This window comes from Manis javanica, chromosome 1 (assembly GCF_040802235.1).
Source record: "Manis javanica isolate MJ-LG chromosome 1, MJ_LKY, whole genome shotgun sequence".
Taxonomy (NCBI): domain Eukaryota; kingdom Metazoa; phylum Chordata; class Mammalia; order Pholidota; family Manidae; genus Manis; species Manis javanica.
The window spans coordinates 223,322,144-223,340,953 of record NC_133156.1 but is presented as its reverse complement, the minus strand read 5'-3'; the positions used below and the strand labels follow the sequence as shown (position 1 = coordinate 223,340,953).

General features: G+C 51.7%; 1 protein-coding gene across 4 annotated transcripts in view; it reads right to left on the bottom strand.

Annotated features, from left to right (window-relative positions):
• The window catches only part of DTNB (dystrobrevin beta), a 248,010-nt gene that overhangs the window by 4,615 nt on the left and 224,585 nt on the right, over window positions 1-18,810 (bottom strand). For 3 of the 4 annotated variants that reach the window (XM_073215687.1, XM_073215682.1, XM_073215691.1), the window contains 3 exons: window positions 17,883-17,936; window positions 14,437-14,471; window positions 12,491-12,624 (listed from right to left, as the gene is read on the bottom strand). In XM_073215687.1, coding sequence (XP_073071788.1) covers window positions 14,467-14,471; window positions 17,883-17,936 — 59 coding nt within the window. In that variant the 3' untranslated portion in view covers window positions 12,491-12,624; window positions 14,437-14,466. Of the gene's footprint in view, window positions 1-12,490; window positions 12,625-14,436; window positions 14,472-17,882; window positions 17,937-18,810 lie in introns of those variants that run through there. The other variant, XM_073215680.1, reaches the window with a different exon arrangement.

The following is an 18,810-nucleotide window of genomic DNA, read 5'->3' as shown; positions in this document are numbered from 1 at the left end:
GGCCTTGATACGCATTTCTAGCTCTCACAGTCCCCCGGGTGCTGTGACCAGGACCTCGTCTCCCGTCAGGTGATTTTGATGGCGTACCTGGCCTTTCTAGTCTATACCACTGACTCCCACCAAGTTTTGGCTACAGACAAGAGAAGCAGGACCGGGTAGTAGAAAAAGAAGCTAAAGGAATATTCTCCTTTGTGTAAAATTAATATGTGATAGTCAAATGACACATAATTATAATTTTTAAACCAGATTTCTTGGGCCTTAGGGAAGAGGCTGCTGCCTTGGTCAGAAACCTAACACAGTGCCTGGCGCATAGTAGGTGCTTAATAAAATAAAAATTCCTCTTCACTACACTCCCTCTTCTACCTTCCTCCATTTGTGGGTTCTGAGAGCACCTAGACTTCCCAGATGTCAGGCTGCCATCGTGTCACAACCCCTCCTCCCTGAACACACCCCTCCTGAAGAGGAGGGTGGGCAGCACCCAAGGGCCTGTCCTGAGGGCCACTGAGTGACACAAGGGGAAAATCCACCTAAGCCAACAAGTCTTCAGTGTCCTCAGAGGCGATACACCTTAGACCACCTTTCAAATTAGGAATAAGAAACATGAAATGAATAATGATTACTTTAGTCCACGTGAGAGAGCAGAGCTGACACTCACCTGGTCAGGCCCATTCAGAGAGGGGGCAGCTGAAGACACCTTGGCTGTTAGACCTGGAGGTCTGGGTGCAGTGGCAGCAGCCTGGGTTCCTCCTGGGGTCTCTGAGCCCCCTGCTGAGAGGGAGGGAGAGGGAGCAGCCCCTGCCTGCTTGCCCACTCAGGGAAAGGGTGAAGCTGCCTCTCCACATCCATCTGCTTGCTGAAAGTCAGGTCTCAAAGAGATGCTATTGAAGCATTTCAAACCACTATTGTGTCACTTTTCTGAAACCACTTTCCTTCATCAAATCCATTTTCCTGGTGAAGCAGGGGTAATTTACACCAGAAATTAGTGGAAAGTTGTAGGAACAGTCACTTGAGTAAACAGGATAAATACTGCTGTTGATAGCTCCTCAGGGGTTTCTGCCTGAACGAAACCATGGTCCCCCTATGTGGTCTGACTTGGACTCGGGGGTGTCTGGGGTGGGATTGTATGAGACCAGAGGCCACATCTCCATGAGCCACAAAGTCCAAGCCAAGTTGAAGCAGCACTCTGCAGACGCCGCATTTGCACTCCTCAACCCCCAGGGGGCGTTGGGCTGGGGCGGAGCATGCTGTCACCCTTGTGTGGCATTCGAAAATGACTTCTGATTGGCTGGGCTTAGTATCGCTTTCTTTTCGTGTCCAGTGCAGGTCTTAGGCAAGGCACCCAGTTACAGTGCCTGAGCAACGAGAGAGGGAGAGAGTGTGTGTGTTTTGTGGGTTTTAACTGAGTTTCCATTGGTCATACCTTATAAGACACCTCATAATTTTACCCACCAGGAAAAGTCCTTGGTCAGATCTATTTATAATAAATACACTGTAAGGGAGCTAAGGTTTAGGGCCTAGCACTCTCCCAGACCTTGCTTACCATGCTTCCTCAGTCCTGTTCTTTGTGTATTGCCATTATAACTGTATCTTGAATGTATTTTATGTGAACATTTGACAGGTGTTTGTTAGGCTTCACCATCTGGCAGGCATTGGGCAGGGTTTTGTGGAGTCAATGGTGAGCAAAACAGACATGGGCCTTGACCCAGAGAGCCAGACATAAATCAGCAATCATACACACATCAGAGTAAAACAACGCCATGTGGCTGGTGATTTGAGAGGAGCGTGGAGTTTTGAGGAAGTACAGTACTGAGTGCAGTGATAGCCACTCCCCAGAGCAGGACTGAAGTTAGGGCGATCTCCTTTCAGAAGACCTGGTGGGCTTCCCTGTGAAGGTGGAGAAGCCCAGGAGGAGGAGATTGGAGGTGACTTGGGGGATACCCTGGGGCAGCCAAGGTGGGTTACCCAGCCTCCTGCCTAGTTAGTGTGGAGGGAAGGACTGGAAAGTGTGTAACTTCCAGAATATTTTCTTGCTCCAGATAGAAAGCCCTCTTCTGGGACTGGGTATGATGGGGGAACTAAACTTCATCCCTAGAGAAGGCAATCAAAGAAGGACGGATAATAAGCAAACAAAAACACAGCAGTCTGAAACAAAGGCCTGGAGTTCGGAGTGCAGTGTGGAGGTCAGAGGGAAGAAGGAGAGAAAGAGGAGGCAGGAAGGTGCTGGTCTGAGGCTGGACTAGTTGCTGGGAGAGTCTGGGCCAGGTGGCTGGCATGGTGGGACATGACCCAGAGGGTCATAAACTGCTAGGGCAAAAACTTTGTCCTCAAAAAAAGTTTTTTTGGAGACCGACCAGAGGAATTTCCTGCCAAGTACAATTGTGTGTTTTCTCTTTGTTCATCTAAAAAGTTGCTAGTTACTGTGCTGTGGGGGCAGAGCCCGAGAACACTGAGTTCACACTGGCCTTCCCCCCATGACTCACTCTCAACTTTCGCTTTTTTTCCCTGAGCATTTACCACCTCCTGACCTCATACAATCATTAATATTGTCTGCCTCCTGCACCAGCATGTAAGCTTCCTGAGGGGCATTCTTTGCTGTATCTTTAATATGATGTCTGGTACATACTAGGGACTCTATATAAAGATGAATGAATGAAGATTCTTTGAGGTCTGAAGAGAAGCTTCCCTCAGTCCAAATGTAGAGCCGCTATCTCTGGAGAAGGACAAATTGTGCCGAGAGGGCTCTCTAGTCTAGGGCAAAGCAGCTTCTTGGCCTTGAGAGAAGGCTGGGGCAAGACCCTGGTATTTTAGAGGCTTTACAAATCTTCCTCACCCACCGCAGGGGCACCTAGTCACTTGGGGAGGGGTGCGCACGTACTTGGTGGTGGGGGTGAGGTCCGCGAGGTGGCCCTCAGCTAGCGCTCCTGGGTCCGCCCCCACACCAGAGCAGTTTTTCCTGTGGTGTGAAGGCAGGGGTTTGGCTCAGTACTCTAGACCTCACCCTTTGACCTCTGGTGGTAGCCCTGCACATGTCTGAGCTGGAGAGATGATCTGTACCCCAAGCCCGAGCAGCCTTTGCCAGCCCTGGGGAAACTCCCATGGGGTTACTCTGAGCCACATGGCACTGGGCATGGGGCTCAGGCCCTGGAGGCCCCAGGTTCCTACATCCCCATCATTGAAGCCTCTCACCTGTGAGACAAGGCCTGGCCAGCATGGTTCAGGAGCCCACTCCCAAGGCTGAGGGCCTGAAAGGGTGCCTCTGCAGTGTCAAGAGGGTGGTGTGCTCAGTGTCAAGAGGAAGGAATGTAACAGCTATTGATCATTTGCTGTGTGCCAAGCACTGTTTCAGGTGTCTCATATGTTTTAATATGATCCTTCTATCAAGTATGATGGAATTAGTCATTTTATAGGTGCAGAGAATACGGCGGGGCCTGAGGTCACACTCTACAAAGGGGCATCAAGATTCAAATGCAGGCATGTGCCCCTCAGAGCCCATTCTCATTCCACTGTACCCATGGCTGCTCCAGCAGACAGGGTCGGCAGCAGGGAGCCTAAGGAATGCCTCCCTGGGGACTAGGCCCCGGCCAGGCCTCTGAGAGAGGATGGAACCATCTCAGAGAAAAGAGAGCAGGGCCCTTGCTAGAGAAGCCCCTTGGGAACAGAGACAGGGAGGAAGGAGGAGCCTTAGTGAGGGACATGCAGGCCCAGAGAGGGAGAGGAGAGAGGAGATTGGGGACAAACCGAGGCATGAGCTGGCAGGTCTAGGCCAAGTCTGAGAAGGTCGCCAGGGCACCCCAGTGCAGCCTGAGGAGCTCCACTGGGACTGAATGATTTGGGACCACACTGGAGCAGAGGGCAGGAGTCACACATGAGCAGGTGAGCTGGAGGGTGGTGAACAGACAGGGCAAAGGTGAAGGCAGGCAGGACACTGGAACTGAGAGTCACAGCAAGGGTCGGGGAGCCCACAGCCAGCCAGTGTGAGGCCTGGGCCTACAGGCTGCCTGTCTTCCAGGCAGCAGTCAGCAGGACCTTAGTTTAAGCATCGGCTCCTTTCTAATTTTGGATGTGATTCTTACCACTGTCTTTACCCTCTCCAAGTCTTTTCTAGAAATGGGTATCTCTGCATCATCTTAAACTCCACATGCATTAACTGCACTACAAAGCAGTCCTTTACCTATATTACTTAAGAACAGTCTATCCAGGAATTAGGTTCTAATCCATTTCATTTCCAGGCCAGTGTCCTTTCCTGGTCACCATACACCAGAATTGGTGCCCATTATGTGCCCAGCCACTCTCTTCTAGCTAGTTTGCCAATGTTTTAAGTTGGTGGGTGTGTCTGGGAAGGTTTATGCCGTTTCTGGGTGTTCCCAAGGCAGATCATCCTCAGCAGTCACGGCCAGAGTGCAAAATCCTCCAAGTGGGCCAGAATGCTTGGACTGGCTGCACCTACCCAGGAAGCACCTGCGGGCAGGAGCTGGCTCTCACAGAATCCTGAGGACATGCCCAGGCTTCCAGGGAGGCGAGAAGCATCAGGCTGCCATGCCCTGGCCTTGCACGGGGGGTAAGGTGGAGTGGAGGTCATTCAGGAAGGCAGGTGATGGGAAGCGGTTTTTCTCTTTTTTAAAAAGAGCAATATCATTTGTAAAGTTTATTCAGAAACATACTAGTATTTCATGAGTGTTGACTGATGAACATAAATTTAATCTACATAGCTGTCTATATTCATTAAATATTTGCATTTATTTGTCCATAAGCATTCATTTTAGTCACCAGGAATGTTGGAGAAGATGGTATTGCATTTTGTGAGATCTGAAGAAGTATGTCACCATGCCTTACCTCAGGGACCTTACAGTCCACTCAGGAAGACAAGAGCACATGTTAACAAAGCTCCAAGGTGCAAGGTCATATGTGTTGAATGAATGGAGACAAGAGGCATAAATGTTTCAGGGAAGCAAAGCATCTGACTAGGTGGATGCTGACTTCATAATTGTGACCGTGTTGCAGGGTCTCTCATACTTCCCTCAGGTGGATGGGGGCTGTCTAATCCTGCCCTGCAGTCAAGGTGAAGGCTGAGGAGCTCCAGACATTAACACTGTGCCATGTGAGTGAGGTGTCCAAAATGCAGCCAGCTTATTAGCCAGGGGCTGACCCCCTGCCTCCTCCTTTCATGCAGGAGTGAGAGAGTATGTGGAAAGAACAGTGCAGCACCAGGCACAGAAATCTTGCTTAGTCAATGTCTGTCAGCCATAGAGGCAGACCATGGTGGTTAGGAGATGCCTCCAGAGACAGCTTGCCTGGAGTCACTCACATTCTGCTGCTTGCTATCCCCATGTCCCTGGGCAAAACAGTTCTGTTGTTCCAGTTGCCTCATCTGTGGCCAAGGGATGATGGTGCTTGGAGAACCTTTTAGGCAAAGTGGTGGGGACTAAGTCAGTGTGCTTGGACTGGTGCTGGCACACGTGCACACCACATGTATGTTGGCTCATGCTATCGTTTCTACCTTCTGTTCTTGCTGGATTTGGTCTTACAGAGTCTACATTTGGGGAAAACAAACTCATTTGAATGTGGCAGGTTTGTGTTGGGTTTTCATTGACTGGGGGTCACAGGAAAAGTGTATGCCCAGGAGCGAAGGTGGCAGTAGGAATTAGAGACAGGATCTAGGTTAAGATTTTTAAAAAATATCAGCAAATCTGGGTGATTATTTCTCTGTTGTGACTTTTTAAGTGGCAAACTAGACTCTAGTTAAATCCATTGACTCAACACTCCACTTTCCTCCCTGAGCCATCTCCCTGCTACTTGGAATACTGTTCTTCTTCCTTGAAATTCTGCTGAATTCCTGCTGACACAGTGGGAAGCAGAGTTGTGTCACAGTCAAGCAGATGGGCTTGTCACGTCCTGATGGCATGAGGTACCTGACCTCTAGGAGCCTCCTTCCTGAGATAATACCTACTACATAGCTTTGCGGAGGGATGACACTAACGAAGATCACACATGTGAACACCCCAGCACATGGCCCTTAACATATGCTCATTACCTTGCCTTTGGAGCAAAGCCCTCACTGAAGAAGCCCACCTGCTCCTCATCACCCAGGGACATCAGTAAGCATCTTACAGAACAGCTATAATTGATTATGTGTGTGATAATCTGGCTGTTCTTCCTCTTCTAGTCGTCTCCTTCATTCACTCCCCCTAGAGGTCTCTAAGCAGCTCTGGTAGCTGGTTTCTCAAGGTAAAGGTGCATTTCTTTTCGTTTGTACCTCTTCACAAGGCCTGGCCAGTGATCTCCAGACACTGGTGCTGGGCATTGACTGTGGCTTGTGATCCTCCAGGGCCCTGCTGGAGGGGAGCTCCTGTCGGGTGTGCTGAGTCAAAAGGCCTTGTTGAGGATACTTCTGTGTGTACAACACAGCTAGAGAGCAACCTTGTTCAGGGAGCTCTCTCCCTTGAAAGACTATGCAGGAAAAGACCAGCCAGGAGCTAGGTGAGGTGGGCTGTGGGCAGGTCAGGGTAGGGGCCTTGGTAAACAGAAATGTTAAAACAAGGCCTCTCCCAGCTCCACCCTAGCTTTAAAACTCAGTTTGCAAAGTTTGGCTCTAGAGGCCTTCCAATGACCCCAGTCTAACTCCCCTCCACTCTCAAGCAGTGGCTGAGGGCAAGAAGATAAGTGACTTCTGGAACCAGAGCAAGCCCCAGGGAAATTCCATCAACTCCCCCTTGACAGTGCAGCTGAGCACCATAAACTGGGCAAGGGCCAGGGTGCGGCAGGGAGATAAGGCCTGGCCTGGGGCAGGGGCCAGCTTGGGGTTAGGGATCCCAGGAGGCTCACACGGGGCTCCCCTGCCCCCAGCTAAACCAATGGAGATGTAGTGAGCGTGAAATCCCCGGCTCAAGTGAGCTGCGGCAGCAACAGGACAAAGGAATGAGATATTCTAAGCCTGGGGCTCAGGAGTGCGATCACCAGATTCTGCCTCCCAGCCCCTCACCTGAATTCTGCCCCTCTTCCAGCCCTTTCCTCCCTTTTCTGTGTCAGCCTACACTCCCCTCGCTTCAGTCTGCTGTTCTCCAAACTCATAGCTCCTCTGAGAAGGGTCCTAGGGGAGGCTGTGTAAAGAATGTACCCAGGATGGTTCTTAGACAATGAGGAAAATAAGACCCAGCAAGCAGGCCAGGCAAAAGGGCGCCCACAGAGCACTGGGCCTGGAGGTTCCCTTTCTCACACTCGCCGTGGTCCAGCCTGACTCCCATCCCGGGGCGCTGGTCTGGAAGGAAGCTCGGGCAGCCCGAGTCCTCGGCCCACAGCTGTGCCTGGTTTCTGAGAGTGGAGCTGCTCCCCAGCACCCTGCCTCCCCAGGTCTCGACTTCCCTGTCTGCATGGCTTCCTTCTCAGCAGCCCCAGGGGCCTATTCTTCCAAAGACCAATCCCATCAGGGGAGCCCCAAAGAGAGAATACCTGAGAGGCCCAGGAGCCACGGCAGGCAGGGTCACGCAGGCACTGTTCCTCGGATTGTTTATGAGCTGGTGAAAAGGATATACCAATCACCGCCACTGGTGGCCTGCGAGGATTTGTGGAGGGAGAGTGGGGCCTGCTTTCTGGGGGAGTGTGGAGATGGGGGTCTTGACTGCCTGGCCTGGGATTTGAGAAGCGGTGGATGCAGAGGACTTCTAGAGGCTTGGGATCCAGGACCCAGCCTGAATTCCTCCTGTTAGGGTTGGATGCTTGGCATGCAAGAATGACTTCTCTGGCTGGGTGGGAAAAAGACTAAATGAGAAAGGTCTTGGGACTAGGATGGCATCACCCTCAAGCTGGGATCATAATGAAAAGCCCACTGTGTACACACGAGCTTGAAGCCTGCTGGTGTAGATGCATCCCCAGCCCCAAGGGTCAGGGGCTGAGTCCAAGGCTATGCCCACCTCAGGGAAAGCTAAACACCTGTGGCCTCAGACTCAAGCTAGAAGGCCCTTGTATGTGTGTGTGTGCGCATGTGCATCACACATACCTGCACACATGCCGAGGACTCACTGTGCCCCTCACCCAGATTCGGTGAGTGCATCTGCCCACCATCCTCCCACAGGCCAAAGGCCTCAGAACACCAGTGGGAGGTGTGGCAATGGCTTTAGGCCAACATCTAACAAGTTCTTCTGTGACGTGCGGGAGGACTCCTGTGGGGGCCGATGGGGATTCAGGCTCTAATTGATTATGAAATACAATGAACTCTTACTAGTAGACAGAGCCTGGGCCCTTAAAGCTGTAAAATTTCTCTGTGTTAGTCACGGCCCTTAAACTCATAGAGACACACTCTCCCATCTCCTCTCCCAGTCACTGCCCCAAAACCAACACTCTCAGGAACTAGAACTAACTCTGAGCAGTGACCATTTCCCATTGTGTTTTCACCCACTGTTCCCAGCCTGGTGGGCTTTAGAGGGCCATGCTGGGCTTCCAAGCCCACCCCCTCGGGTGAGCTCAGACCAGGCTCTACCCTTCACGCCTACAGCCCTGCATTCAGTGAGGCCTGGAGGCTGAAGAGGGACCTGGTGCACAAAAGTCAGGGCTCCTCAGGTATCCTCTGAATGAATCCCCCACCCTAGCCACTTATCCCTTCTTAATCTCTACCTTGAGCAGTGCCAGGCTCTATTTACTTCAGAAATATCAGGATAACTACCTAGCGTCTGCCTCTTCAAAGGGCCCTCCTCCCCAGCAAGTCCCTGTCCTCCCCATGGTCTCCCTCGGGGATTCTACAGTTTCGAAATGAAAGCACCTGCCACCATACAAACCTTCACAAACTGGGACACTTTTGCAAAAAAAAATTGCTTTCTGGAATTGGCTTGATGTTCATTTCCTTCACTGCTTCCGAGAACTGGTTTGATGTCCACTTCTTTCATGCCATGGCCCTACGCCAACTGTCCTCTCTTGTGGTAGGAGGCAGAAGTCAGATGACGCCCACATGTCCCACCAGTTTGCAGACACACCCAGGCAGGAGAGACATGTAGGCCCACCACTACAGCCCGGGTTTTTCAGATAGGGTTAAGTGTGTAGAAAAAGCATCAGAATCCCCGGGATCTGCTATGTGTAACTGGGGTAGGCCTGCAACACTTATCTTAGGTCCTCTAGTAATAATTTTCTCTTAGAATAACACCCATGGGAGTTGGTGTTTCAGATAGGCTGAAAGTAAGCAGCCCAGCTGGGGCCTGAACCCTGCTTAGTGTGGAATACAGTATTTGCATTGTGGGGAAAGCATCTGGGTGTAAAAGCTCTAATGGTAGGAGCTAGATGCCTCTGACAGCCCCCGAGCCAGGCAGGCCCTTGGCACCCTCCACCCCGACCCCTAGACTCTAGACTGGGTATGACTCACTCAGCCATGAGGCATCCAGGATGTTGGGCTTCTGTAAATTCAAGGTTTCTCTTGTGATGTTGCCCCCTTCTTCATGTCTAGGGGAAGGTCTTGTTGGGAACCAAGAACCACAGCGTAAGACCACAGTCCTAGCACACGTTCCCCAGGGCCCCTCACCAAGAAATGTGACTGTACGAGCCCCCTTCTTTTTCTTCTGGAAGAGATAGCAGACTCTGGCCTTTTGCCACCTGATACGTGAAGGCTCTTTGCACTGATGTGGATGCTTTTCTCCTCCTAAAATTGCACGGTGATCCTCACAGTGTGGTCTTTCGACCTACAGTACCACCACCGCCTGCTCCACCCACAGCTACCAAATCAGAAATTCTGGCGGTGAGACCCAGCTATCCATACATTACAAAGTCCTCTAGGGGATCCTTATTCAAAGCCTCCAGGGGATTCTGATTTGAAGTCTGAGAGCCACAGGTATTATATCACACCTAAGAGCCCCAGGCAGGGAGTCTCACTTCATGTTATGATCCACACGCACAGAACTGTCCGGGGGGCATGTGGCTCGCAGCTACGGAGGGTATCTTCCCAAGGAAGATGGGCTACCTACCTTCCATTCCTCAGTCTGTAACAGCCATATGACCCCTGATGGAGGAGAGGCCAGGGAAGGCTAGATTTGGAATCCACAGAATGGCTCTTCAGGAGCCCTCTTCTTCCAGAGGGTGCAGCAGGAATTCAGATGGCTCTAGGCATTGCCATAGCAACTGTACCTTTCTGAAGCTGTCAGACTACAGGAGCAGGGAGTAAGCAGTGCAGAAGAGGGGGAGTCTGCCGGTGGATGAAGCACAGCCAGCAGAATGCGGGGGCTGTGGAAACAAATGGAAGCTCAGCGTGGCTGGGATTTATGGACCTGAGCTTGGTGGGGCTGTGGCTTCCTCAAGACCCAGGATGCATTTAGGACCTCTCCAGGGGTCTTCGTAGATATGAAACAGCACTAGCCCAGGGGGCCCATGATGCTGACAATATATATAAATGCTCTCAAAAGATCACCTACTTTGGTTAAACTGGGCTCCTAAATGGTCACAGAGCAATTAAGAAGGAAGTGCCCATGACAGGATAACCACCTATGTTCCAGTGTTAAGGAAAGGACACACTTCAAGCTTCTGAGATGGGTCTGCATTCTCAAGCAGATGCCAAGAAGTCAGGGTACCTCAGGGATCTGAGATAATGGTGGATATTCTAGCTTTAAACGAAGCCAACTGTCAGTAGTAATTTATATAGAAATGGAACACATGCCCCATCATGCTGGCTTCTGAGTTCATCCCTGTGGCTCTCTCCAGCCCCCCTTACCATCTTGAGGTGCTGTTAGAAGCTGGGAGTTCAGAGCCTCTCCTGTGGCGGAAGATGTTGAGGCTACTCCTTCACCAAGGCAAGTGGACAGAAAGAGAACTTGCTGAGCAGTTAGGAGCCTGATGAGCCACACTGTGCCCAGGAGACACTGCCAAAGCACCCCAGCTGGCCTGAGCACTTGGCTAGTTGGGAGCCATCGGTACTTCTAATTTGACTGTTCTTTTTGCTCTTTCTGCTCTGGAAGATGAAGCAGTTTCTGTGAGGACCAGGAAAGTGGGGGTCTTCTTCAGGGGTGGTACAAAGTGTGAGAAGTCAGGATTATGGGGGAAAGCACTGTCACCCAACAGGGTCATCTGAGAACTTGCAGCAACCTCCAAACCTAATCTCGCCATTGGTTGGCACTGAGTGTCCCCCCTAGAACTTTCTGCATGGTTACTCTCACCTTGCCCCTTCTGGTCCTCCAGGCAGGCCCAGATCCCTGTCTCCTGTGTAGAGCACCAGTTACCAGTGTTTTTCTCCTACCGGAGCCCCTGCTGGCTCTCCAGGGCCCCAGCCCACTGCTGGTCACAGTGTGAGCCTCGGCAGAGCTGCTCTGGGAGGCAAGCCCCCCACCAGGCCTGGCGGCCGCTTCTGAGGTCCCAAGGGGCAGTGTTCTTCTCACGGGGGAGGAAACCAGCTCCTGTTTCCTCCTTGCTCGCACACTGCTGGAGCAACCCAGCTGCACCTGCCCCTCATGCCCAGTACTCCTGACCCTGAGCAAGGGGGCCTCGCAGAGTATGGCGCTCCCTCGCACAAGCCTTCACTTCTTTAGGAAGGAGGAAATGGGAGGCGTCCAGGGAGCAGAGACGCATGGAGAAGGAAGGATGAGAGAGTAGGCCCTCTCTCTTTTCCCCTGCCTGCTTCCTCAAGAGGTCTCCATGAGACTCTCCCTGTGTGGCTGCCGGCTGGCCCCCAAGCTCTGCACAGACTTCCCTGGGCAGCGGGCAGGGGTCTGCAGAGGCGTGAGTTGAGGGGGATTGGACAACCAGCTGTGGGGCCTCACTTCATTCCAGTCACTGCCCTTTATAAATATTTATTGCAGTTCTTCTACTAAAAATAACATCCTGGAGCCCAGAGAGGAGAAAAAAAATAAATGAAAATCACCAGGAATTGGGATTGACTATCACGCGTGCCAGAGCAGAATGGAAGGAACCCCGAGTCGGTGGCGGCTGCGTGAGCGCCGCACCCCGGGGTCGAGGCTCCCCCTGGCGGTCACGGCTCAGTGCTCCCTGCCGGACGGCCCGGGTTACTGCACAGAATCCTCTGAGGAGGAGGAGCCGCCCCGGGCTTGCAGTGCAGAGCTCTGTGCTCTCCCTTCCCGCCAGGGCTGCAGAGCCGCGGCGGCACGGGGCGGAAGCCCAAGCAGTGTGAAAGAAAGGAAGGAGGCTATTTTTAGCACTGTGGCCTGGGTGTGAATGTAGAACTGAGCCGGGCCTGAAGCTGTCTTTTGCACGGGGAAGAAAACCTGTTGGCTTTTAAAGGTCAAAAGTCGGGAGGAAAGTTGTGCTCCACCCCACCCCCGGAGCACCCCACGTGCTGGCAAGATGCCAGCAAGAACCCCATTAGGTCACACACACAGGAGATTCGTGCTGTTTTCTTTTCTCTTGTCAACCACCAGGTAAATTCCTGTTGCAGAGATGAGACCATGCCCAGAGGGGAGTGAGGAAGATGCTAGTTCATGCAGGACTGTGCAAGGGGGAGGCCCACCAGCAGCAGCACTGGGCGGTCCCTCCCACTTCCCACCCGCTGGGGTGAAGCATCTCCCCTCTCCCTGGCAGGTGGTGACATCTGGCAGCCTGCAGGCCTGGTCCAGGTGTGCAGCAGAAAGATGGACAGGAATGTGCCTCTGGGGGAGGACCTCGCCTTCCTTGTGTCGATGCCAGCTTGCCGCATGTCCCCGGTGCCTGGGCAGGGCAGACACTGTCTCAGGGCACTGCCCAGGGTCTCCCGCCACATGCTAACCTCTGCTGGGGACCAGGCAGCTGCGGGGGTGCTGTCCTTTCATCCGGAGATGGAACAAGCTCACAAGACTCACACCTTACAATGTCTAAGGGAAAGGGGTGCTCCCCCACTTCCGGGGGGTCCTAGCATCTTTGGAGTTGGTGCTCAGGGCACAGGGACAGGACTTTTCCAGGAAAAGAAAGAGCTGGGTTCGTGGTGAAAGGTTGCAATATGGTGGTTTCTTGGGAAGAAGGATTGTGACTGGGGAGGAGCACAAAGAGGTTGGGCTGTGCCTGTAAATACTGAGTAGAGAAGGCCTTTGCCTCATGCTGGCTGAGTTTTTATGCTTTTCATTTGACTCTAGTGTTGGTGAGTTACTCATAACTCCTGATGGGGGTCATCCGGCAGCACTGGGACCAGCAGACCCAGCTCTGATTCAAGTTCTGACACCAAAGCTCTTGGGTGGTGGGTCTTAGTCTCCCCTCTGCACAGAGGGCTTGGCCACGTGGTTCTGGCCTGCCCTTCCTCATTGCCCAGCTCCCTGTGCCCCGGGGAGTGGGGCTCTGGCAGGCTCCCGAAGGGCAAGTCAGCTCCTGACTCCCTTGTTGGCTGTGGCAGCCTAGACTTGCTTTCAGGGAAGGCCTCGCCTGATAATGCAGTGAGTTTAGGCAAAAGCCTGGCCAAGCCCTCGAGGCTCTGTAATTTCTCGGGCAGTGAGAGAATTTCTGCAGCTTGGGTGCTACCTATCCATAGTGTGCACGATCCCCAAGTCTGGACAGGCTCAGAGAGGGCAGTCTTGGGGAGTGAGCAGAAGAGAGCCCCTCCAGGGCCTGGTGCAGATGCGGAGGGGTCAAGGTCCCAGAACCTGCCCCCACCATGAGACTGCAGGAAGGATCTGGGAAAGCTCCTTTTCTGGATCGTAGGGCTGCACAGCTTTTCTGCCTGGAAGGTCTGTACCTGAGGAAGATGGACTAACTTTTAAATATAAGAAGTGGAGAAGGGAGGGGAGAAAAATTGAAAAATAGATAGAAATCTTATGGATGCCTCGAAGGCATCTATCCTTGAAAAAACTCTTCTCCTGAACAGATTGTTGTCCAGTTGTTTTCGTCCCTTCCTTTTGGTGAGCATGCCCAGAAGCTGCAATATCTTGGAACTGGGTGGTATAGGCATTAAGATCCTGAGATGGAAAAATGTGAAGGCTAATTCCTGGAGGCAATGGACATTTGCCTCTGGGGAAATCTGGACTTTCATTAATTTTATTTAAGAAGTGAGAAGATAGAGCATGGTCAGGCATCCTGCAAAAGGCGTGGTGGGCTTTATGGAGTTGGTGGGCTTTATGGAGAAGTGTGTATCTGCAGTCAGATACTGTGGCAGGTTACAGCTCTGGGTGGTGGAACCCCAGGGGTGCACCAGCGGTGGTTTGGACCCCCAGAGAGGAATGACAGTGGTTGAGGGAAATCAGGGGCAAGGAGAGGCAACCCCGGGAAGTGGGTGGCTCTCAGTGGACCTCTGACACCTGCTTCCAGAGCCTTCCCAGCCAGATGCATCTGCCAGTGGCATGCAGACTTGGGACACTGAGGCACGCCTGAGGCCCAGGCCCAGTACAGCGCAAGGTAGGTCAGCACCCAGACACCAGGCCAAGGAGGTATGCTGATGGGGCTGGGGCAAAGAGAAGGGTCCCACTGGGCTCTGTTCAGATGGCTCTGGCTTGGCAAGTGTGACCAAGGAAAGGGCTGTGGGCAGAGGAGAGTGGGAGCAGAGAATGCTGTACTCACCTGCACGGCCTCTCTGTCCTGGCTTCTCTGCTAACCTGTGCGGCAGGGATACAAACAACACACCGAGATCACACCCAGGGTCTCCTCACCACCCTGGATCTCCCCTCTCAGGGGTTCCCTGGCCCAGCACACTCATGGGCTCCTGGAATTGCCTCTCCCCTTTGCTCTCCATATGTCTGCTTTTTCTGAAACAGTGGGGAGAGTCACACTACCTACAACAGGCAGCTGCAACTGACATCAAACAGCCAGGGAGACAGTGCTGCTCAGGAGAAGGAAAATAATACTGAAATGGAAACGAAGCCACCTTAAATCTAGGAAGCAGTTATGTCAGCCCATTTGGTTCTGGAAGTGAGCAAGGTGAAAGTGAGTTAAACTTTGATAAGGGCAGTATTTCCTTCCTGCAAGCATAGTTGTGTGGGAATGCTAAGTCGTACTCTTGCTCACCTTGGAATCTCGAACACTGCCTGCCTGGACCTTCGAAAGCTTGTGTCTGCTCACAGAGGGCCATGGCAGTCAGCCTACCAGACATGCAGAAGCACTAAGTATGCAAACTGGATCTACAGCTCCCACCACCATGGATGGCGGTTTAGGGAGAGGTGCTTCTGAAGGACACAGGAGCATAACATGAGGCTCTGGTGTAGGTGAGATGAATTTAGGGCTGTGGAGTGATCTGGGGTGAGTTCCACTAGTCTATGTTTTATCTATGCAGTCTTGGTTACAATACTCATTAGTGAGTCCAAGTACGAGGTGAGGGGTGAGGGGATGCAAAGTAGGAAGGGTACCCCAGTGGGGCAGAAGCATTCCCCAGCATTACCCAGAGAGCCAGGGTAGGGCAGGGAGAGGCCTAGGGCAGGGCCGAATGTGGCTGGAAAGTCCTAACAGGGTGTTGACCAAGTTGTGTTGATTCTATGCCAGCATGACTTCAACCCGAAAGACACAAATCTCTTTTTAATGCTGATTGTTACTGCTTTCTAATGCCTATGTGACACTAGTTACTGCGGTATCAGTTTATAGTAAGGTACCATGCTCAAATCGTGGCAGAGAATCAGAAGGTCCATCCATAAAAACACTTGGTTTTGTAACTACACCCACATAACAGTTACATTTCAGCTACAGGGACATATCCTAGGACCTGTACCAGACCAAACAGTTTTTAAAAACCTGACCCATCTCTTACCCTAACTCTGAGAGCTCTTCCCGTTGGGGACAACACCTAAGCCACAGGAATACAAATTCAGGCATTCTCTCAAAAAAGATTCCACAGAGACACACAGAAACTCTAGTATATGCACTGAGAGAGAGAGAGGTAGATACTAAGAGCAAGAGGGACAGAAAGAAGAGATACTGACAGGGCAGCACAGGTGCAAAGACAGAGGAAGCCATGCCCAGGCACATGTGAGATGCAGCCGGCACCCAGACCAGAACCAGGACGAAGGGCTGGAGTCCACAGTCAGGGCAAGGCCCAGTGGTCAGGGCAGAGTCCTCTGTGTGCTTCCGGGGAGAGGAAGGGGACTGAGGGGAGGCATGGGAAAAGCTACTGGGGAGGCAAGGGGGTATGTGAGGAGAGGCCAAAGCAGCAGCTGTTACTCTCAGCGGCGGGGCACTTACATCCCTCCTTCTTCAGCCAAGAACATTCCACATGAATGTTGGGATCTGGCCAGACTGTGTGTGTGCACGTGCATGCGTGTGCATGTGTTGGGAGTATGTGTTTACTTAAGTGTGAATGTATCTCTGTGTATCTCCTCCTCTCTTCACCTCTTGCACTACCTCCCTCCTGCCATCTTCCTCATCCTCTATCGGCATGGGGAAGTCAGTCTTTTCTAGATTCTTGGTATTTCTAGATATTTCAAATTGCTGCCTTCTACTTCTGACCTTTTGACAGCCATGCCAAGTATGTCACTGTCACCAACTCATCATAGCTATGGCCCACTTTCTCCCAGGCCCCATCCTGACTGACACTCTCAGGTTCAGCATCTGGAGTATGTTTGTCCTTGTCTACCAGTTTCTTCCCTGGCTACTTCAGAGTCCTGCCTCTCTTACCCACACTCACCCCTTCGGGAAACGATGCTGCAGAGCCCTCCCAAGGCGCTCCCCTCCACCTTTCCATCATGGCTTCCTCACCTCTATCTCCCACTGGCCATCTTCCTTTCCTTAAGACTTTTGCCACTTCACTTAGTCTACGGGTCTGCTAGTCAGACACTGGAGCAGACTGGACACTGGAGCTGGGAGATACCGGGGCTGAATCTGGGCTCAGCCCTGCAGTGCCTGGGCAAGTTCCGTCCCGGCTCTGAGCCCTGTGGGGGATCCTCCCTGCTTGGGGCAGTGCAAACAGGAGGGGTGTAAGTGCCCCACTGCTGAGAGAGCAGGTGCTGGCTCCTTCCTGTCTTGCACACCTTGACCTCCTCAGGCCAGCCCCTCCCTCACCCTCCCTGACAAAGGACTCTTCAGCACGTCACCCTGTTTATTTCCTTACGGCTGTTAATTTACTGACATTCCACTGTGTGCTAGGCACTGTTCTAGGCATTGGAGATCCAACCTGAACAAGACAGACCAAAATCTCTGCATTGGGGCATTGGCCTTTTGGATAAATTAGCATTAAGCATATTAATATGTGACAGAAATACCAACTGACTCTCAAACGTTCAAAGAGAATTTTGTTATCTGTTCAGTGTAACACAGAAATATGAATATTAAGAGCCATGAGGTTTGGAGTCAGAAAGACACCGTTCAAACCCAATCCCTGCCACTTAACAGCTACATGACCTAAATTTCTCTGAGCCCATCTCCTCACTGGTAAAATGGGGTATTATTATATATTTCATAGGGTTGTTAGGATTAAATGAGATTATATGTGGAAACCATTTAGCACAGCTCTTCGTATACAAGTTATTAAGTAGGTTTTATACACAATAAATCTAGGAAGTGTTACTGCCCTTTGAGGATGCTTTTCTTTACTGCTTTTAATGCTTCCAAGGCCACAAAACCATTTGGTTATTCTGCCCATAATAATTTTTTCCATTTCAGAAATGCTTCTTGTATTTATAATCATACACTCTAAGCTTTCTGATTAACTTCTCCTGCCACTTGTTATCTCCTATTTATTCTGTATACTTGGTCTTGCTTCCTAGCTCTATTATAAACTCCTTGGGTTATGTTTGAGTCATAAGGGATCATGTTTTGTGCTTTACTGGCATCTACTTCCTGTATCCCAACCATTTATCATAGCATTAGGAAGTCAGGAAGCTTCTGTTGATCGAGAGACACTACCACCTCTAGGGAACACCTGGCAGTCAGGAGAAGCAAGTAAAGGGAACTGTGGGGGTCTAAAACTTTGGGGAAAGGTGCCTGCAGGAAGGAAGCAGAAACAAAAGGGAGGAGGGGATTTCATTTGGGGGCTATAGCTCTGGCTTCCATTCAACCTAGGGGTCCTGGTGATCTGCCTTTACCTCTGTCTTTCCCATTCTGCATCTTCTCTTCTTCTTCCTCTGCACCTTCCTCTGCTGTGGAAACAAGTCCAAGGAGGCCAGTGACCCTTCAGCACAGTACAAGCAGAGGAGGAGGGTGGAGGGAATAACTCAGGAGGCTTGGGGTGAAGCCCTAAAGGCTCACGGGCGCTTAACTCGCCTAGTCTACTCCCCGTGTGGTCCCTGCCCCGTGCGGTCCCTGCCCCGTGCTGTTTACCTCTAAGCCCTGAGCCATAGAAGGAGCCCAGTCTAATGTCACCCACTCTGCTGTTGGCTTCCCTGGTGACTGGGGTGGGGGGTGGCTACCTTTGCTCAAAGCTGTTTTCTCTATGCCTGTATCTCTACTAGAGATACACCTCGTACCTTGCATTCAGGTTCAAAGAGGCAACCATAAAAGTGCCCGGGGTGGGGGGTGGGAGGGGAATACCTAGATTAACACTGGCTTCTGTAGGAAAAAACACTGTAGGTTTTAGCTGACAACAAACTTAAAGTTAGTGAACAGTGCTAGGAGGCTGTGTGGACAAAAGCTCATGCTATCTAAGGTTGTTCTCCCGGGGGCCCACTCGGGGAGGTCACAGTTCACTGTGCTCTAGGTTGAAGATCCCTGGTTACATGGAAAAGTGGGCTCAGCCCTGAGAGCTCACTTGGAATTGGGGCCTTGAAATACTTGGCCACATCCCAGGCGGGGCAGGCAGGATGGTAAAGTGAAAACCGTGGCACGTTAGGAATGGCTGAAGAAACTGCGAAGAGTGGCCTAAGGAGCACAAGGCTTAAGGAGAGCCACACTATCTGCCATCAAATATTTGAGAGGCTAACATGAGTAGGAGGGACTGATCTTACTCTGGGTAGCTTCGGAGGGTAGAACAAGGATAAACTGGTTATAGAAAGGCAGATTTTGGCTCCCTGATAA